This window comes from Lissotriton vulgaris, chromosome 8 (genome assembly GCF_964263255.1).
Source record: "Lissotriton vulgaris chromosome 8, aLisVul1.2, whole genome shotgun sequence".
In the NCBI taxonomy this organism is placed as follows: Eukaryota; Metazoa; Chordata; class Amphibia; order Caudata; family Salamandridae; genus Lissotriton; species Lissotriton vulgaris.
Window position 1 is genome coordinate 994,251,982 of NC_141696.1, and position 20,509 is coordinate 994,272,490.

At 45.0% G+C, this 20,509-nt stretch overlaps 1 protein-coding gene across 2 annotated transcripts in view; it reads left to right on the top strand.

The window, feature by feature from the left end:
• The first annotated feature begins 1,012 nt into the window (after positions 1 to 1,012).
• The window catches only part of TBC1D4 (TBC1 domain family member 4), a 664,791-nt gene continuing 645,294 nt past the window's right edge, over positions 1,013 to 20,509 (top strand). For both annotated transcript variants that reach the window (XM_086934887.1, XM_086934888.1), the window contains exons 1-2: positions 1,013 to 1,126; positions 4,121 to 4,576. In XM_086934887.1, the coding sequence (XP_086791013.1) occupies positions 1,118 to 1,126; positions 4,121 to 4,576 (465 nt within the window). In that variant the 5' untranslated portion in view covers positions 1,013 to 1,117. The remainder of the gene's footprint in view (positions 1,127 to 4,120; positions 4,577 to 20,509) is intronic.

Below are 20,509 nucleotides of genomic sequence, written 5' to 3' on the forward strand. Positions count from 1 at the left end.
GTTCAGCCTTCATGCATCCATCTATCCATCTTTTCATGTTTCCATCTGTCGTTCCTTAACCATTCTGTCCATTCACCATGTCATCATTACTCTTCCACTTCCAGCCATCCTTTAATTCTTCCACTCACTCTTCCATTCATTCATCCTTTCCAATCCATACATCCCTTTTTCATCCACCCATCATTTCACTCTCCTTTTATCAATGCATCCATCCAAACTTTCATTCCTCCATCGCCCATTCATCCAGCTTTTCATCATTCCAGCCATTCTTTCTTTCATCCACCCAATTCAATGTTTTACATTTCACCCTTTAGACCATTCACCCTTTGATCAATCTTTTCATGCGTTTGTCCCTTTCTGCTTGTCACAGTGCCTTTCTTCTGATTTTGTTCTCTTCATCTCACTCTTCCTTCCAGCCCTCTCTCATACTCTCAGTAGCATACTGCATACCCAGTGTGTAATGTGAGCCATAGTACAAGGACGGAAATGGTCCCCAGGCTGCTATTTGGAAGATAAAATGCAGAAGTAAATAGGGTTCAGTGCTCAGCTTTGGCCTCTGGGCCCCACATCGCCTGCTGCATCAATTGAAGCTACACTCCTGCACACTCTTTCCATCTCTTTCTCTCATCTTCTCACCTTTCGGGCGACTTGTACTGTGATTGGCTTCCCAACCCTGACCTTGGTTAATTTAAGGTTTTCCATTTGCTTTTGTAAGAGCGTTTTTTGCAGAGCTGCAGACAGAACGGGCTCATAAATAATAGGTGTCAACACCACCGCCGCTCAGGCTGTGAAAGCTGGGGTTACACGACGCCAATGGGAATTAGTTTTAAAACAAAATTGACCCAATATGATTTCTCTATTGCTCACAGAGGCTCGTAAAAATTCTACTGCCAGTCAAGCTATCGTCACTAGGTGTCTCTCTCGCGCACATGATGAGACTATTGACACAAACGACGCACTCTCTGATGTTTACTCGAAGCCGTCATGGAACACGTCACATGACGGTGGGCGGGCTCTGGAGATTGGGAGAGCTGTGCTGTCCTGCATGTTGCTGCTGGCTCTCAAGAAGCAGCTGCACAGCTGAGGCTACGATGAAGAGTTGTTAAAGTTGCCGAGCATGGACTCTGTGAGTATTTCCTGTCACGTCACGGGCACTGCCTGTCATGCGTGCCCTGCAGGGGTTTGCAGGGAAGGTGGTCCAGGCTGCAGGCATGGGCTGCGAGGGGGAGGATCTGTCTTGCGTTGAGTGCAGCTGCTCTGTCTCTTGTTTCAGAAGCCCATTCTCCTGGTAATGCGTGGGGCAGACCAAACTGCACATGGAGCAAAGTGGTGCCGAGGGCGGCTGCTTCACGGTTAATACACTGCAGTTTTATTAATTGGTAACCAGGAAATACGTACTGCAGCTTTTTAGAAAAATGTTATGCATGCTTAAAACCGTAATGTATGTTTTATTTCGTACATTTTTCTTTGTATTGCCTCCATTGAAAATAAATGCAATGCCATGTGTTCGATTTTCACAGACGAAGAGACTGTTGTCCAGGAACTGCATAGTATCTGCAGATCACTAGGGAAGACTGTAGCTTAGGAAAATACTTTTTAGAGCTGCGATCCAACACTAGTTTTGTACAGCAGAAGTGCACTGCCTTTTGGGGAAAATTCTCATTAACCAATTTTAAGTTCGTTTTCCTAGTGAATTTCGTGATGTGGTAAAGAAGAATTGAGTACTGGAAGGAGTATTCCCTCCTAGGCAAAAGTGTTAGATTATTTTAGTGTTCAAGGCCTGACCCAGCCCCTTCATGCGCTGTGTGATGTTGTGCAGATTGTTTTATTTCCCGGCTTCTTATGATCATTCTAAGGATTTCCATATAAAATGTCACCGCTACATTTTTTTTAGCCATTAGCACTTTGCATGTGCCACGTGAGACCATTATAAATAGAGAGGTGAAAAACACAACTGGGAATGCTTGCACGTTTCTGGAGAGCTATTCGCCATAAATGGTTGTTAATTAAAGTTACATCACTGTTTCTTACTGTGATTGGTGGTTGTTGAGGGTGATGTCTTTATAACTCCAATGCCTGGGCGGATGCATTATTTCTTTTGCCATAAGTCCAAACTAAAAGTACTAGGCTTGGAGAAAGTTAGTGTAAGGCGGCATTAAAGTGGAAAACAAAAGTGGCTTGACATTAGCTTTATAGTTAAGTTATCATACCTTTCTACATAACTCACTCCATCTGCTGAATTGTCTCTGTGAATGTGAATAGTAGGTGCTATTTCCCAAATCTGCGGTACTTGTTTTATGGACACCTGTTGTGAAAAATATTGAGTTGATCCTGCGGGGATGTAAACATATGACCGACAAGCCCTAGGTTAATTATACTGTCTTGCTCCCTAGAAAGGTCAGAGGTATTAGATGCCTGTTTGAGTGGCGTGGTTGCAGTGAAAGAGTGTTGTCTTTTGTTATATATCTGATATTCCCCTAAACGAAGCTGCAGTCAAAATGTCACTGCTGTAAAATATTAAAACCAAGGAAAGTGTCAGCACCATATTTTCTTCTTTCCTCTGCCGTGTGCGTGTGTTGAGCAACCAAACTCGCATTTCTTCCATTCGTCTAGCTTATGTACCCTTATTCATCGTGTACCTGGCATCCATGTGATTGATATACTATACTTCACTGTATGCCACCTGTACCACCTCTGCACTAATTCACTGTGTGCCTAACCACTCATGTGTCTGATTTATCCTCTGTGCTTTAACGTCACTCCAAGTCCTTTTGGGTTTTATGCACTCACACCACCACCACGTAAGTTGCTATGCACATTAACCCTGCATCCATATTCCTGTGAAGATGGCCTAGGGCGCCACCTCATTCCATTACATTATTGACAGTATATCTTCAGCTCATGACCAGAAACACAGAGTCTGTGATGATATGAAGTGGCTGTCCTAACCTGGCCCATCTTATGTTACGGTGTGTCAGGCGTCCCCTAATTTCCTGTCAGCCTGATCTTCTTGCATGTGTTTTAGTTCTTTCCAGTAGCTCCCTTCATTAGCAGGAGCCCACTATGGACAAAATGGAAGCTTGCTGCAGGTAACAACGTTGCCAGGTGGTTGCCTGCTAAAAGAGACCTTCCGTTCATGAGCAATTCCAGTACAAGTATTTTAGGCTAAGTATTGTTTAGCGCTTCACCTTGTTTGGCGGGCAGCCTTTTGCTGCTTGTATGGTCAGTCTCCTGGAACCATTGAGGTGATGTCCTGTGCCAGACGATTGTCACTGTTATAAGAGCACCAGATCACCAAATAAACCTGAGGAATGACTGATATTTATAGCAAAAAAAGGTGTCTCCCCTTGCTAATTAACTGTCTGTTGAATGCCTTTCAACACTGTGACACAAATACCTCTGTATTGGACATATCTATCTTGGCACAATTATGTCTGTACTGGGGAATTCCTGTGGTACAAAGGTCTGCTTTGCAAATATATGTTTGCTGGACTCATTGTTTTCTGGTGGTCAGTTGGGATTGTTAAAATATCTAGGCTGTGTCACTCAAATATGAGTTTTGGGCAGAGATGTTCCTGCAGTACAGCAAAATGTGTATTGACAATATAATGTAGGCAGTAAAATGCTATAAGTGTTCTTGACAACGTGGTTTTATTTAGTCACAGTGGAAAATAAAGTGAAACACCATCCATGTTTGTGGTTGTAGTGAACTCGCTGCCAAACATAGCATATTAAAATTCCTTAAAAAAAACACACAGCATGCCTGATACCCTCTCCCTCTTGACATGAGTATTCCCCCCTAAAGCTACATCGCAAAATGAAAGTATAAACGTGTAAAACCAGTGCCCAGAATTGGCCACGTGTTTCAGAGCAGCGCATGTAAATCAACCCACTTGGATCCAATGCAAGCAAATTGATACCACATTGGTACCATGGCGCTGACCCTTCTGGACCAATGTTGGATGCGCCTTTTTTGTTTTGTCGGCTGTCTTTTTAGAGTTGCATATAGCGTTGCATTACATGAACACTGATTTTAGGGCACATTTGTTTCTGAGCATGCAGAGACTTCATTGTATCAGCACTCTTGAATTAAAACCGATTTTCCTATGTTTTCTTTTAGAAGGGGGGTTTAACCATGGAGAGTCGAACCAGTTGTGCGGATCTGTTCCATCCTCTGCAGCAAGAAGAGGAGACACCAAACAAACCAACGGACAAGAAGTTCAGGCTCTGGTATGTGGGATGGTCTTCGCTGGATCGGAGGACCACGCTGCCAATGCTTCCCTGGCTGATGGCAGAGATCCGGCGCCGAAGTGAGAGGCAGGAGTTGCCTGGGTGCAGCGCCCCAAGTCGTGAGGTGCAACTGCTGCTGGGCATCCCTCACCTTCGTTGTGTCCCTGTGGCGTGCAGTGTGACAAGCCCGGCAGTCTTCATATTTGAGCATAAGGCCCAGCACATCTCGCGCTTCATCCACAACAGCACGGACCTCACCTACTTTGCGTACCTGATTAAGGCTCAGCCGGACAACCCTGAATCGGAGATGGCATGTCATGTCTTCAGGGCCACAGACCCCAATCAGGCAAGTGCCAGGGCAAATTCACGCAGAGCCTCCTGTGGCAGGTGCTGAGCTGCATTCCATGCATGCTGAATGGAGTGATGGTCAGATTCAAGCTCACACAATATCATACCTGCTTTCTCTGCAATGTTTCTTACATATTTGGGCCTACCACAGAGCTTAGTAGTGTCATGCATGCATCGGGTGGAAGCAATTGTAATGATATAAGAGTAAGTGAAACAATGTTTACATTTTTCATATAGCAGCATTTTTCTAAAAAGGAATATATTTATAGTTTCAGTGATCTGTTATAGAGAATTTGCGCAAGCTCCTTCAAATGACTTGGACGATACAGAGCTGATGTAGGATTAATGGGTAGGTTGTGTTCAATGTCAAAGGCCTTTTATCCCTGAGTGACAGTTCTATTAGGAGGAGACTTTGCAGAAACCGGCCATCATGCAGGATAAACAAGAGGGTTGCTGCATGCAAAGCATAGCTCTCTTGGCCTAATTCTAGTTATTTTGTCCTGTTGCCAGTCATGTGAATAAGTAATGTGAAGAAAGATATCTTTGCAAGCAGACATTGTAACCCGTGTTCCCAGGTGATTCATGAAAATGTTTTCATTTTCTTGTGTTTTGTTTCAGTGCAAAGCAGGTCTGGGCCTATTGCCCGTGCTGCAGTGTCACGCCTCGTCTCCTTGTGGCACACCTTATCCTTGTCATGTTGCACATTCCGCTTGTTTGTCTTTTTACTTTTCTAGGAATCGGGATTCTCGGATTCTGAAGGTCGCTCACTGAACAGTGAAAGCCAAGTTAGCGTCTTGAACATGTTTGAAGGATTTTTTGGAGAAGGGACATTTCTGTTTCAAACTAGGGCTGTCTAAACCGTCCCACAATAATACCTGGTGAAACTAGATCAAGCAAAGGAAGTGGTCGCATTTCAATGTGACTCATTTTTGCTGTGATCTCTAGTTCGAGACATACGAAAGTGTGAGCCCCTCTGTTTTGCTCTGTGGTTGATGTCGAGGTTGCTGGAGTGAGAGCCGAGGGCGCTGAAGTTCACAATGTACCTTGAGACAAGACACAGCAGCGGGAAGTGTCACAGTGCGTTAGTCTACGCTGTGCCTCTGATGAGCCTCAAGTGGCGCTTGGAGGAGATATTGGTTTCCATTGTGTGCATGAATGAATGTACTTGTGCAGTATGAAACATAGGACACATAACAATTGTCTTAGAACCGAAACCATGTAATCAAACTGTATATAAACTACGCTGTAGCTGTCAATCTGAACTTGTAATCTGAAATAACGGTGCAGTCAAAAACTCTCATGTTAGTTTGATTTCATGCCATAAACAAGGGGTGTTTGTTACTTGTTTTTTTCTGCATGCCATGAGTGTGTGATTGCAAAATAAAAGAAGCTTAAGATGCATGTGGGGTGTCCACTGACTGGAAGAAGCTAAGCTGGTTCTAGAACAGCCAGGCCTTCAGATTCACACGAAATTTAAAGTGGTTTTGTTCATGACATGGTACACTTTGTGCCCCACTGTGTGGCTCTACATAGGGAGAGAATTATGTCGCATTTGGGTTTCTTTCTGGGTTAGGAGGTGAAGTTTAGAGTGCCATCAGCTGGCTGTTATGAGACCATATGTCTGTGAAGCTTACATTTGAAGGTCTGGTATTCTCTGATTACATGATATATACCTTAGCAGTGCTTCTTTTAAGCAGTTTGTATGGTGGCCAGTAGAGAAGTCATATCCCCTAAGAACTAATAAACTGTATTCTTACTACCTACTTGTATTTGTGCTGGCTAGAGTTGACTGATTCAGGTAGACAGTTCCCTTTGTCAGTGGCGTTCACAGTTGTTCTAGTCAAGGATTTGTTATTTAACTGTCCTTATAATAATGAACAGAATTTACACATTTATAGATGTGTCTGGACACCCTTCAGCTGCAGTTCTTTCACTTTACCTCAAAGACGTGAGTGACCTGGATACATTCTCAAAGTGTTAATCACTGTGGCACCAGCATGCTGTGTTGCTTAGGTGAAAATACTTACATGTCCATGTGGCAGGTCTGTGTGGACATGTGGACTACACTGAGAAGAGCAGTTACTCTTGGCTGCAGTGCAGCGTTACACAGAAGATGCATTCCAAGAGGAAGCGGTTTGTGGATTCTGAGGCTTCTTAGCATTCAGGTCGTTGCCCTCAAAATCTTAAAAATATCTTGTTTTTGTTTTAGATACTTTGTGCTTATATTTTTTCATCTGGATGCTTTGGTATGTACAAACCTTTAGAGAATCTTCATCAAAATCACAAGTGACTCAAAACCCACTGCACACTGCATCTTTCCAGTATTTGTCTTTTTCTCTGACAAACTATTATTTTCTGGTCTTTTCATTCCATTTGGTTTAGGTAAAGAAAATTAAGTGACTGGTAGCGCAATTAATTGCTTTAAGCCACATAGGTTTGTTATGTGCAATGCGTTATTTTCTTGGTAGGCTGTACGCCATTTTCTTGCCAGCTTGAAACACTAAATGTAATTAGTTAGTGGCGGAGGGTCCGCATGAGTACATTTATTTCCCTATAAGTTCATTCATTGGTGTCTGTTGAAAACATTAACAATTAGGTGAATTAGTGCAGTTGTTACAAGGGTTTTGACTCCTTCCATTTTTAGTAATTTTTGACATTTCACATATAGCGGAAAGCACTGGGCCAATGTTATTTTCCTGTAATTGCTAATCACGCACTTTGGTATTGAACTGATTGAGTAACTTTTTGTCTGCCGTCGCTACCTCTCAATTTGAATATTGGATAAAGTACCACCCGCAGTACATTATTTGAAATGCCAATGCACTTTTAACACCTTGCCTTGTTTTTCCCTGTTTACATCTCTCATCCACACACCACTAGAATATGCACTTTCAGTAACGTACTACAGCCTTTCTTTTATAGTTTTCTCCTCTTGTATCTCTTTTTCCCTCCCACCAAAACTTCCACTAGGCATTCTCTGAATTCGAAAGAGCCCTTGTCCCTCTTCACCATTTATGGCCCATTGTATAATTCCAACTTTATTAATTGGCAAAAAAAATACAGCTTTAAATTTGAGGCCCTCTCCAAACTTACTACCTACTCCAAATGGCACTCTAGTTCCACCCTCTGGGGAGTGGACTCTAACTTCCCCCTTCATATTTATTTAATGCATTTTTATATAGCGCTGTCTTTACCCAAAGGTGTCAGAACGCTTTAAAATAGAACCAAGTACGTTACATAAGGAGAATTACACACTAGCTAGTAACAAATACTATCAGGCTAATTAAAGAGGTAACCTCGCCACAATACTATAAAATCTCCTGTAATATAATTTAACCCTCCTTGATTTACCAAGCCCCTCCCTGTTTAGGCCATTTTAAGTACACAGAACTTTCTGCCAGGCCTATTCTCAGTTTTCATCCTCATTCCGTGCACTTTTCAGGTCCTTTTTGACTGGCAGTCATTTACACGTCACATTTGCACCACGTGCAGTGGGTGTGACTCACCTGGCCTTCAGCAAAATGCCATGCTCTCTTTCAGAGACTATTGTATTGTTCGGATGCTCCTCCCTCTTAACATTTCCTGCCACAAAGGCAGTAATTACATGACTGGGCGGGTTCAGCCATAAAAGCAATGAAAGGCCATTAACCACTTCCCCGCCCCACCCCATCCCCATTGGCAATAAAAACAAACATTAGTGAAATCTCCAGCAAAGTCAACATTCACCTTCCGATTACTGGCAAAGTGGAACATAAACAACTTTTTTAATTAACCAAAGCATGTAGATTAAAGACAGTTTTGTTTTCTTAAACCAACTTCCACAAAGAAATTTTGCTCTGAAAACTGCGAGAGGTTTGTTGAAAATCTGGAGAAGCCTTTTCTTTCAGAAAATTGTTTGCATGAACGAGGTGTATATGTGGGTTTTAAAATTATATTGGGGCTGGTTATTTTATACTTTTGAGCACCCTTGAAGTGAACATGTTTTTATGTACTTTGCTTACATGGCAGGAAAACGTTTTGTTTATGTTTCACCCTTAAAAGAGAAAAGAAAGTGGCCATCTCTCCTTCCAGCATAATGACAACTGCTTGGGTGGTCTAGCAGCGAGCTTGTAGCAGCTGAGACGTGCTAGCAATGACCCATTCAGTGATCAGTATTTTTAGCTGTCACCTCATGGTACACACCATAAAAATAGTGTGTCAATAAACAACATATCAAGTGACGTCCCAGGGAGTCTTATCACTGCATGTGACATCACGTTAAAGGGATGTATGTCATTACAACGCATGCTTTTACAACGCATGCCATTACGGCGCAACTTTTACAACGCAAGTCGTTACAACGACTTGCGTTGGGGGGCGCCGGATAGTGAATAGTTTAGTTTACTATTCCAACTCCAGTCCCCGTGGATAGTAGGGAAGATGTTGGATAGTAATTAAACTATTCCCTATCCTAGAGCGCCCTCCAGCGCAATTCGTTGTAATGACTTTCGTTGTAAAAGTTGCGTCGTAATGGTAGTGCGTTGTAAAAGTTGCGTTGTAAAGGATGTTTCCCCTTTAAAGAGAATTGGCCTATATTATAGTGAAAGTTACTATTCAGTATTTGTTATTTAGGACATGTATGGAAAAAGAAGCAATCAACTCGTTAAACCATGGAGCCGGTGTGATTAAGGCTGATTTGTACATTATTGAGTCAATGAAAGGTCCAGGTGCTTTCATGTCAGAGGTTGCGTGGATCGATGCAGTAGTAAAGTATGGTATAGCTTTGGTGCTAAAAGATGTTCTGGCCAACATGAGTTTTGCCCTCTGAGGCGAGTTTATCTGGAGTTTTCCCAGAGTTGTATTTTGAGTCTGTGGGGTACAAAAGATATTGTGCTCTGGTGTCTTCTCTGAGCACTGACCATTTGTCAATATTTTTACAGACTCAGTCCATGGGACAGATCATGGTATTTGAAAAATTTTCTTTCAACTTAGGAAAATGTCCAGCAAGACACGGAATTCTCTTTGACGGCAGGCTTGTTTGTGGTGATTGGCTTCCTCGTGCGTTATGTATAACTTTCCGTGTTTCAGAGTGAACTATCTAGCCAGAGTCTCATTCCTGAACGTGTGTTTCATTTTATGTAAAGGTTTGTGAGTATATTCAACGTATACTGGTGGTGGCTGTGAGTTTGCTGTAATCTAGGGTTGGCAATGATGTCTGGAGCCTTGCTACATTTTCAGGATGCCCGCATAGCGTACATCCACATATGACCCTAAATAGCAGTCCTTTACATAGTGAGTGGCTAGCTTAAAATCTGGTGTTGAGATAGCCTCATAGCAACTTTGGATCCCTCATGGGAACTCGCCACACATTTCCTGCGTTGTCAAGGATTTGTGTCCTACTCTACACACTAGGACATTTTTGTTGTTATGCCTGGAAGTTTGTATTTCAGTGATTATTTGATGTAAGTAAATATAAACATGATGTTCTTCTCACAAGTAAGGGTTTTAGGAAGCAATCAGATTGGAAATCATTTCAGGCTCTGTGCCGGTTTCAGTAAACTTAGGAGGCCACTTGAAATATGTTTTCAGTACCAAAACATTCAAGCTAATATAAGCAATGACAGTATGAACCGAGCCCGCCATTACACAATTTTTTCCTACAATTTAATGTTTTTGCAAATACAGCTATCTATGATCGTCTGTAGTGTGTATAATGAATTGTTTGTTTTTGGACACTTGTGGTACTTTTTGGTTTTTTAACGGCTGGCTGAGTATTATGGCACGAGGCACCTATATGGATGAAATATTCACCCTACCCTCTTGCAGCAGGCATGGTAACACAAATAAGGTACACAGCTTTGCTTAATGGCAGCCAAAACCCTAAAGAGTAATTTAACTTCACATTTTATATTGTACCAAGTGTTGGGATTAGCAAAATACTTTGTCCTATAGCTAATAGATTTATACCATACTAAGGCAATCCAGTCTTTTCTCATGAGACTGGGTTCATAGCTAATATAAACGGATTTTGCAATTACATCAATTTAATAATTCAGACTGTTGGAAAGCACAAAACCCAAATAAAGGCCACAGGTCCTGGTGGCTTTCCAAATGCTGAAAATTATTTAGGAAATTGAGTTGCAATGGGTAGGCAGAGAAAGGGCTTTCTAAGGTGGTGAGAGTGATGATTCGTCCAAAGCCGCTGCACCCTCCCTATCTATCCTCCCTGTTACACAGCAGCCATTGTTAGTTCGGGAGGAACATTATACTTTCAGCCTTGTTGGAAGAGAGGAGACTGGACATCATTGCAGGAATGCACATTCCGTTTGCGAGGGAAAACAAGTCCTCTCTCCCACTTATTGTATGCCTGAAAACTGTTGTTCCATGAGCTGTAGATAAATCTTATTTTTTTGTTTGTATGTAAGCAGTGTGGATAGTGGAAATTGAGCGACAAAGCAGTGGTGTAATATACAAGCTGGGTGGTTTAGGTAGAGCAAAGGGATATGGTTCATGGAAAGGTGGAACATGAATATAGTATTGGGGTTGTGGTTTACAGTAGAGAAGGGAAAATTGCAGGAGTGAGGTCTACTGGAGGTTCTGGGCAAAAGGAGGGATGGAAGAGAGAGCGGGGTGCGATGGGATGGGCACTTGCCTGGGTCCATATGTGAAAATGACTTGGTGATGGTGGTGATTTAATTGATGCCCACATTTGGCATGATTCACGTTGGTTTCCTTGCGGACTTCCTAATTCCAAATTAAATTATATTCTCTTTTTCTGTCATGCTTTGTCTTATTGAACAGTCTCTCTGCTATATACTTTTTGAGAATAATGAATGTCTTTTATAACATTCAAAAGGGTCTTATATTTTAAAGATATAGAATAGAATCCACATGAAAAACTGAGCAAGAATCTTGAAAAATAAAGTGCTAAGTAAAATAAAAGGGTTTTTGCAAGAGATCAGATTGGGGAAGGGCAGCACTTCAGGTGAATGACAGATAATGGCTGCACCCGATGCAGCAAACTTCGAGAATTTGTAATATTGACTTTGTGATATGGTACGGGTCATATACAGTGGTGCACCTTTCTTGAGTACCACCACTTTCTTAGCAATGAAGAAATGTGGTTTGCAGTGCCCGGAGAAGGTACGGGAGGACCTGAGTGCGCTGGACAGCTTTATATTTGAGGGAAGCGCCAAGAGGGTGTCCTGCAAAGGATTTTCAAGAAGGCTATTGTGTAAAATTGAAAGGAGCCAATTGGTCTTGTTAAGCGACTGTCAGACTCTTAAAGGAATCAATGAACACTGTGGTGTGCCCACTGCTCGAGCATGCTCTGCCAATGATTGACTCATTCAACCCGTATGTTTTTCCTTAATAAAAAAATAGAATTTTAATTTTTTCGTTGTATTATAAGAATCCGCGTATACATTTTTAGTGTGCAGCAAAAAAAGAGGCAAATAATGTACCCCAACAGGAAAAGAGTGAGGCCGAGCTTGTTCATTTCTCTGAAATAAAGAAATGATGTGTTCTTGTCCATGAAAGTAAGATGCAAAATCCATTTGAAGGTATTAATGATGCAGCAGTGTTTGGTGGAGCTTTCTCCAAGGATTACTCCTAAATTAACTACAAACTGTCCAAACTGAGAGACTTAGGGCCCGATGTAGGTAAACGGGATTTTCCGATTTCAAAATACCGAGGCGGGCCGAATCGGTATTCTGAAATCGGAAAACGAGATGTAGGAAATAAATACCGACTGAAGACCGATTCGGTCGGCATCGGTAATGAGATTCGGTACGTTCCGATTCAGCTCGGTCCGAATCGGAAAGTACCGAATCGGCCAACAACGAATCGGAAAATACCGAATCGGCTACCACCGAATCGGATATTTCCGATTCGGCGAATACCGATTCGGTAAATGCCGAATCGGTAAAAACCGATTCGGCAATCATAGACCCATGGCGAAAAAGCCCATAGGAATGCATTGCATGACCCGATTCGGCTTTTACCGATTCGGATAATACCGAATCGGATTTTACCGAATCGGATTTTACCGAATCGGATTTTACCGATTCGGATTTTACCGAATCGGTAAAACCAGACTCGGCAATAGGCGATTCAGCCAATGAGGTGGCTCCCCCTCCCCCACCCAAACAGGGAGTGGCAACCCTGGCAGGTGCAGCCAATTAAGAAGTTTCTAGAAGTTTCTGGAAAGCCTGCCTGAGCCCAACACACAGTTAGCAGCAGTGGGAGAAGGAGGTTGCAGACTGAGCAGGAGCAAGAGATTATGGCAGATCAGGCAGGAAGCCAGAAGTCCTCCCAAAAGAGGAAGCCCAAATTCACCACCACAGAACTACAGGTGCTGGTTGAGGAGGTGGTGAGGGTGCACCGCCAGCTCTTTGGCAAGCTGTCCCTCAACGTGCCAGACAGCACCAAGAGGCGATTGTGGGCAGAGATCGCCCAGAAGGTAAATGCTGCTGGAGTCACCCCCAGGTCCATTGAGGAACTTAAGAAAAGGTTCTATGACCTCCGCAGCCTCACCAAGAGGAAGCTGGCCGACCTCCAAAGGCAGGCAGGACTCACCGGAGGAGGCAAGAACCCGGCGCCACCCCTCACCGAGCTGGAGGAAATTGTCTCCAGCACCATCGAGAGGGAGAGCATTGTAGGGATCGGGACCCTGGACAGCACAGCGATGGCCACAGCTACAGGTAAGAAGCATGCGCATCATGACACACCCTACCAGACACCTCCCCATTATACACAATGCATAGGCAAACACCAGCACTGTACTGTCACCAACATACAAGAGACAAGCATCATGGTACATGTAGTCAGCAGGAGTTAGCCAAATATGTCAGTGCAGAATCACAAGACAGGAAACAGTGTGACACGGTGTAAGGAGATGCAAGGACATGTGGAATGCCATAATTGTACTGACTGTAATACATCGGCACTCAGTTTACAAATGCTTCTTTGTACCTAGGGGCACCATCAGGCGGCACCACTGTGGCAGCAGAGGGAGCTACGACTTCACATACTGCAGTGGCAGGGCCGAGCACCAGCCAGCCTGGCCAGGAGGAGGAGGAAGAGGATGAGGAAGGAGACACCCCAGGGCTTGGAATGGAGGGAGTCCTGGTGATTGATTTCCAGGCAGTGCACTCCCCAGTACTGCCCAGCTCACCCCCCTTGGAATTTTCCCCATCCAACTCCCCAACACGGCAGACCATTCCGCCGACAACATCTCCTGCCACAACCGTGGCCTTGCCACCCGTCCTACCTGTCCTGGGAGCAGGGGCTCCGGGACCGGCCAGCACCACACCACCACCAGTGGCACCCCAGCCCACTCAGCAGGCCGGAGGCAGCAGTGCCAGACGCCGTGCCACCACCACCACCACCACCACCACCACTGCTGCACCAGCACGGGAGGGCAGTGTGTTCCTGGGCCTGGAGGGCCAGATGGTGAAAATCCAGCGCCAACAGGCCAGATCCACCATGGCCTGCCAACGCCAGCTCCTGCAGCACAACCTGCAGATGGGGGAGTTGGTGAAGGGGTTCCAGGCTGTTGTGGACAGCAACAAGGAGGTGGCAGCAGGGTTGGGCAGGCTGACCACTGCCATCACCCACTCCTCTGCCAGGCAGGAGGAGCATGAGGTTGCGCGCAGGAGGGATGCCCGGGTGCTCAACCGGGCCATGGCCCGCCTTGCAGCGGCGACTGCACAGCTGTGCCAGCGTAGCGCAAATCAGGAGTCGGTGCAGAGTCAGCATACTGCAGAGCTGACCAGGGGGATGGCCAAGATCACCACGGCCATGGAGGCCATGTTAATATCGAACGCCGCCTCCAATCCTGCCCTGGACCTGGGTGATGCTGGTGACAGCAGCAGCCGCAGCAGCCCGGCCAGCGCTGCATCAGAGCCAAGGAGGAGCACCAGGCGCTCCGCTGATGCTGCTGGCCATTCGGAGGGGGCCGAGGGACACCCCAGTGGGTCTGGAAAGCGGGCCAAAAAATAGGCTGGCAAGGGGGGGTGATCATACCAGAAGCCTGGACTTTATTTGTTTTGACAGACTCCATTTTTTTATGCACTTCAGTGATGTAACTGTGGTGCATCACTATTAAAAAGTTTATTTTCCAACCAACATTTAGCTGTCTTTGCATCTGTACTCAGTCAGAAATAGTTCTCAGTGATCTCCTCACGTCTGTATCTGCCATCACATGGCGTACACGCCCCAGCTGGCTGTGTCAGTGGCACAGCTTCGTCGTCGTCATAGTCCTCGTAGTCAGACAACTCCACCTCAGTGCCCTTCTTGACCGCAAGGTTGTGTAACATTGCACATACAGCTATGATCTTGCAGCAGGTGATGGGGGTATACTGCCTTGCACCTCCACTCTTGTGCAGGCATCTGAATCTACTTTTCCAGATGCCAAAGGTCCGTTCAACAACATTCCTGGTGCGTATGTGGGCACGGTTATACCTCCTTTGGCTGGGTGTGGAGGGGTTGAGGTAGGGGGTGAGTATGAATGAGCGGAGGGCATATGCACTGTCGCCTGGAAGAGAAAGGGGTCACATTAGACACATGCATACATGTATTACACCTACCTACTATGTGTTATGGGGGTCTGATGATGTGGCTCACCTAGGAGGTATCCTTCTCCAAAATCGCCAGCCATCAGCCGTGCATATATGCCGCTCTGTTGGAATATATAGGAGTCATGGGTACTCCCTGGAAATTTTGCTACCAGGTCTGTGATGGTGCACTTGGCATTGCAGATCACCTGCACGTTGATGGTGTGTGTCGATTTCCGATTGCGGTATATGTATTCGGTGTCCGCTGGTGGGCAAATCGGAATATGCGTGCCATCTATGCAACCGATGACTTGGGGAAAGTGTGCCATCTGGTAGAAGTCCGCTTTGGTTTGTAGCAGTTCTGCGTGGGTTGCAGGGAATGAGATGTATTGGTCCATCCTGTCTATCATGGCGTCAAGGAATATGTGGAAGAACCTTGACAGGCTGCTCTGGCTCACCCCTCCTGCTGCTGCTGCTCCACTTTGATAGCTGCCAGACGCTACCAGGTGTAGGCTGCATAGCACCTGGACGTGCGCAGGGATGGCGTGTGCCCTTGGGGTGTGGTGGTCCAAGTATGGCTTAAGGTCCCTGATGAGCTCAAGTATGGTGTCAGAGTCCAGCCTGTATCTCTGTAGGATCTCAGCCTCAGTGAGCATGAACAGGGTTATCCTCTGTCTGTAGACCTGTTCATTTCTTAGCCATTCCCTCAGTCCTTCCTGCTGTAGCCGTAGCCGCCTCGCAATGACATAGAAAGCTGCCATCCTGCAAGTTGCAATGCATTTTGGGACTGTTTATATGGGTTGGAGTTGGTTACCACCTGATTGCAATCCATGGTAAATACCGAGTGAATTCTACCGATTTTGAGCCGATTTCGGTGTTTCTGTGCCTCCCTACATCTCCCCAACTGTCGGAATCGGGGAATTTCCCGATCGGAGATTTATACGAATCGGCATGTTTTCCGAATCGGATCATGTCCGAATCGGTATTTTTTCCGATTCGGTAGTGGGACCGAATCGGTGATTTTCCGAATCGGTGTCGCTAACGAATCGGTAGTGGGACCGATTCGGTGATTTTCCGATTCGGTGTCGCTAACGAATCGGTAGTGGGACCGATTCGGTGATTTTCCGATTCGGTGTCGCTAACGAATCGGTAGTGGGACCGAATCGGTGATTTTCCGATTCGGTGTCACTAACGATTCGGTACATGGACCGATTCGGTCTTTGTAACCGAATCGGTGTTTTTCCGATTCGTTACATATCCGATTTTCGGTATGTACGTATCGGATTCTTTCACATTCGGTACACATTCCGAATCGGTTTTCTATCCGATTCGTTCTGTTTTTGGTCCCCTACATCTCGATGGCTGTTTACCGATCGGTAAGGGCCAAAAATCGGTATTTTCGGCCGATACCGATCGGTAAAGCCCTACCTACATCGGGCCCCATGTTGTTCACCTTAAATAGTTTTAGTGTGATTCATTTTGCTTAGACATTGGTTTGGGTATTTTGTCTTCAGTCTATTATGACAAAGGCCAATTTTAGTATTTCAGATACAGCTGTGGGGTAAAAGGTTGTTTTTGTGTTGTTGGAGGCCGCTTATTCAGACAGTTGATTACAGCGTTTAAGAAAACAATTTTACAGACAAAGTACATTTTGAACTGCCAGTGAAATGTGACCCTGCGTACCATGTGCATATTTGAAAATAGTCTGTTATTTAAACACTTGTATTTAGAGACATTCTGTGGTACTTTTCAGGGTCATCCGGCTGAGCTTGGAAAATCCATTAGTTTCTGAAAGCACTGTGTGATTGTTTAATTGGTTGTGATTGAACCTGTGTGTTTTCTTGTTGTTTGTTTAGTGTTTTGTTTATTTTTATTTGACTCTGCTGCTGTAGGTTCTACTGTCCTGGTCTGAAATGACCATCTCTCCACAACTTCTCCATTTACGCACCTCATGTGAACATGCTGCTGTTTATTGAGAGGTTGTTGACGGCAGATCAACAGCTGTCCGGATTTCGGTTCCATGACAAACACCTCTTACAATATTGTTTCCCTGTCTCGACTGTCGAGCAACTTGATCCTACTGCACTGCATTATCGATATCAAAATTTCAATATCATTTGCCTTGTCCTCTGTTACGCTGTATCCACCAGCGATTTAAAACACAAAATCTCAATAAAAATTCTTTGGGGAATAAAACTACCCCATTCACGTCTCTCAGTTCTGGGCACCTGTGGGCGCTTAAGACTGTGGTAAGGTCTGAGGTGCAGTTATGTTAGAGGTGCCCTGCTCTGTGCTCTTGAGACCAGCATTCACACTGAAGCATCTTGTTATTGCTTATACATAAATGTCCTCTGACACGCCATTAGCTCTGAGAGCGGTTATGCAGGAACTAAGTCGTTGTAAGTCAGGGTCACCTGACGAGCCCTGTCCACCTAAGCTCTGGAGCACCATGGCTGACTTTGTGTCCCCCCACAATACAGCACATCTGGAATATGTCCATCTCCTCCGGGGTGTTCCCGAAGATATGGAAACATGCCACCCTCTTCCTGCTAAAGAAAAAAACAAATGGGGATCCCACGGACCTTAGTAATCTCCGTCCGATTTCTCTGTTGGCAGCGCCGGGCAAAATGTTTGAGAAAGTAATCCAGCGCCAATTAAGTAAATTCATTGAAGAAAATAGGATATTGCATGAGACGCAATCAGGCTTTAGACCCGGCTTCAGAACTGAGACAGCGCTGATTGAGGTGGCAGAGTCAGTGAGGTGGTCGATGGATTCAGGAGACTCAGCGATGCTGGTGCTCATGGATCTGTTGGCTGTATTTGATACGGTCGACCACGCAAGGCTGTTGAAGCGACTGGCTGACGTAGGCATCCAGGACCAGGCGCTGGGGTGGATACAGTCGTATCGGACTCAGAGAACACAGAAGGTGGCGCTGGGGACCGTTTCTTCAACACCTAAGGTCCTCAGCTGTGGCGTCCCTCAGGGGTCGGCACTTAGCCCACCATTACTTAATATCTACCTGGCTCCACTTTTTACGTTTATTGCTAATTGGGGGGTCAAGGCAATCTCATATGCCGATGACACCCAAATGGTGTTTCCGTATTCAGAGGTGTCGGAGGCGTCCTTTTCGAATTTCAAGGGCTGTCTCCAAGACGTCGCGTGCTGGATGAACACAAACAAGTTAAAACTTAATGCAAACAAAACGGAAGTGATCTTTTTTGGCAAAGGCTCCCCTCCACCCTCAGAGCTTTAGTGGCCGTCGGAGATGGGACAGGTCCCTTCGCCTAGCCAAACGGCAAAAATCTGGGGGTGCGGTGGGAAGACAGTTTATCCTTTGCCTCGCACATCCAGCAAGTAGTTGGTTGCTGTCTGTGCAAGTTGAGGAATCTTCGGAAGATTCTGCGACTTCTACCAGAGGGCTTCCGAAAAACAGTAATCCATGCCACAGTGACATCTAGGCTGGATTACGCTAACGGCCTCTATCTGGGCCTACCGAAGTACCTAATTCAGCGGTTGCAACTGGTCCAGAATGCGGCGGCGAGACTGTTAATGCGGATGCCTTTTAAGCATTCGGTCTCTCCGCACCTTCTCTCACTTCACTGGTTACCAGTAGCCAGCCGAATCAAATTTAAGGCACTCACGTTGGCCTTTAGATCTCTGTATGGCACCTGCCCAAATTACCTGAAAGCTCGGTTGCCGAGATACATCCAGGCCCGCTCTCTCCGCTCCAACTGCCGCGTTCAGCTTGCAGTTCCACGAGCAAAAAGGGCTCGGTTGGGAGGACGAACTTTCTCGGCCAATGTGGCGGCACTATGGAACACCCTGCCCCCAGCGCTTCAGCAGGCCCCCTCCGAGTCCTGCTTTAGGCAGATGCTGAAGACCTGGCTTTTCACCCAACCGCGCTCGGCGCCTAACTATGTTCCTCGTGGTCAAGCCTGTTCTTCTAGCACCGGGACACCTCCGTGTGAGGTAGCTGTTCGCGCTTTATAAAATGCCGTATTATTATTATTATTATTATTATTATTATTATTATTGTAATCTGACCTGGCCAGGGTTGCCTACACCTAAAATAAGCAGTCAATAGGAAGCGTGCAAAGGGGGTAGGTGAGTAACTGATGGCAAAGCCCGGTACTAGGTGGATGGTCCAGCAGAGGGATGCTTAACCTGGAGGGGTAGGTGTGTGGGCCAGAATGAAATGAGATTATACAATCGATCATGAAAGTTTTTTTCTTTTTTTTGTGCAGCTATGTCTTGTTTTGGAGCTACCAGGGGCCCAGAACTGACTTCAACTTTGCTTTGCTTGTTTGTGCTTGATCTGTGGATAACGAGAGGGCTTTAATGAAGCAGTCCTATTCATAGAATGTCACCTGGGGCTAGCAACTGTTTTTTTTTTTTCAGGGTGAATGTGACCTGCCTCTTTGATGTATCTTTGAGTTGCTGTGTTTGACAGCAATCCTCTGTGCTGAGGACCTTGTCGTAGATTGTTTCTTTTTTGCCTGAATACATTTTGTATATCCTAAGACAGCTTAACTTTCAGAAGTCCTTCTGAAGTAATCGTGAAGTCAACATTAAATATTTCTCCAAAAGCATCATAAATTGTGTGCAGCACAATGAGTTTTAAGACCCCGGCAAACTGCATCTAAAGAAGGGCCGTCTGTACAGTAATGTGTCTGCTTTGAAGCAAGTTTAGACATGCCATCCTACCACAGTTTATGAGGAGTATCGTAGTATCCGGTACCCATCTTCTTTTATAACAGGCATTGCTGTCTTTGTGCTCCTAATCATAAAGAGGCTATGAGCACATATTTGTGCTAGTATGTGCTTTGATTGAAAACCCAGCCTTAAAGTCGTTCTGCTGAAATATTTTCTTTTTAAACCAATCTTGTAAAACCATTTTTTATCTAAATATCCTTTCTTTTAAATTCAGTCCCCCTTACCACATGCTCCTTCTTTCCATTTTTAAGACCCTCTCTACTGCCCCTAGTGATATTCCTGCTCTACTTCATTTTTATGTCCTGGCTTGACAGCGCAGGAGTCGCCTATTTTGTGAGCTTCACTAGAGAGGGCTTTAGGTCCTCCCACATGTTGGGACCTAGGAGTACATGTTTTGATTGGGCAGAAGTTCTGTGCGTCCACAAAAATGTGCTGTCCTCCACACAGCTGTGATCATTTTGTTAACTTATCTAGCTACCAGAGCTTGAACGTTCAGAGGCACAGATGTGGCACTCTAATGCTATTAAAGTGTCTTAGATAACTAGATAATGTATGGTGTTTTTCTCTGTCAGCAGCACATATGGTAGGAGATCAGTCCTTAACCTATATGGATGTTTAGGTCTAGTTGGACAGTGAAACTCTCACCTGACCTTTTAACTTTCACCAATATTATTCTGCTGTT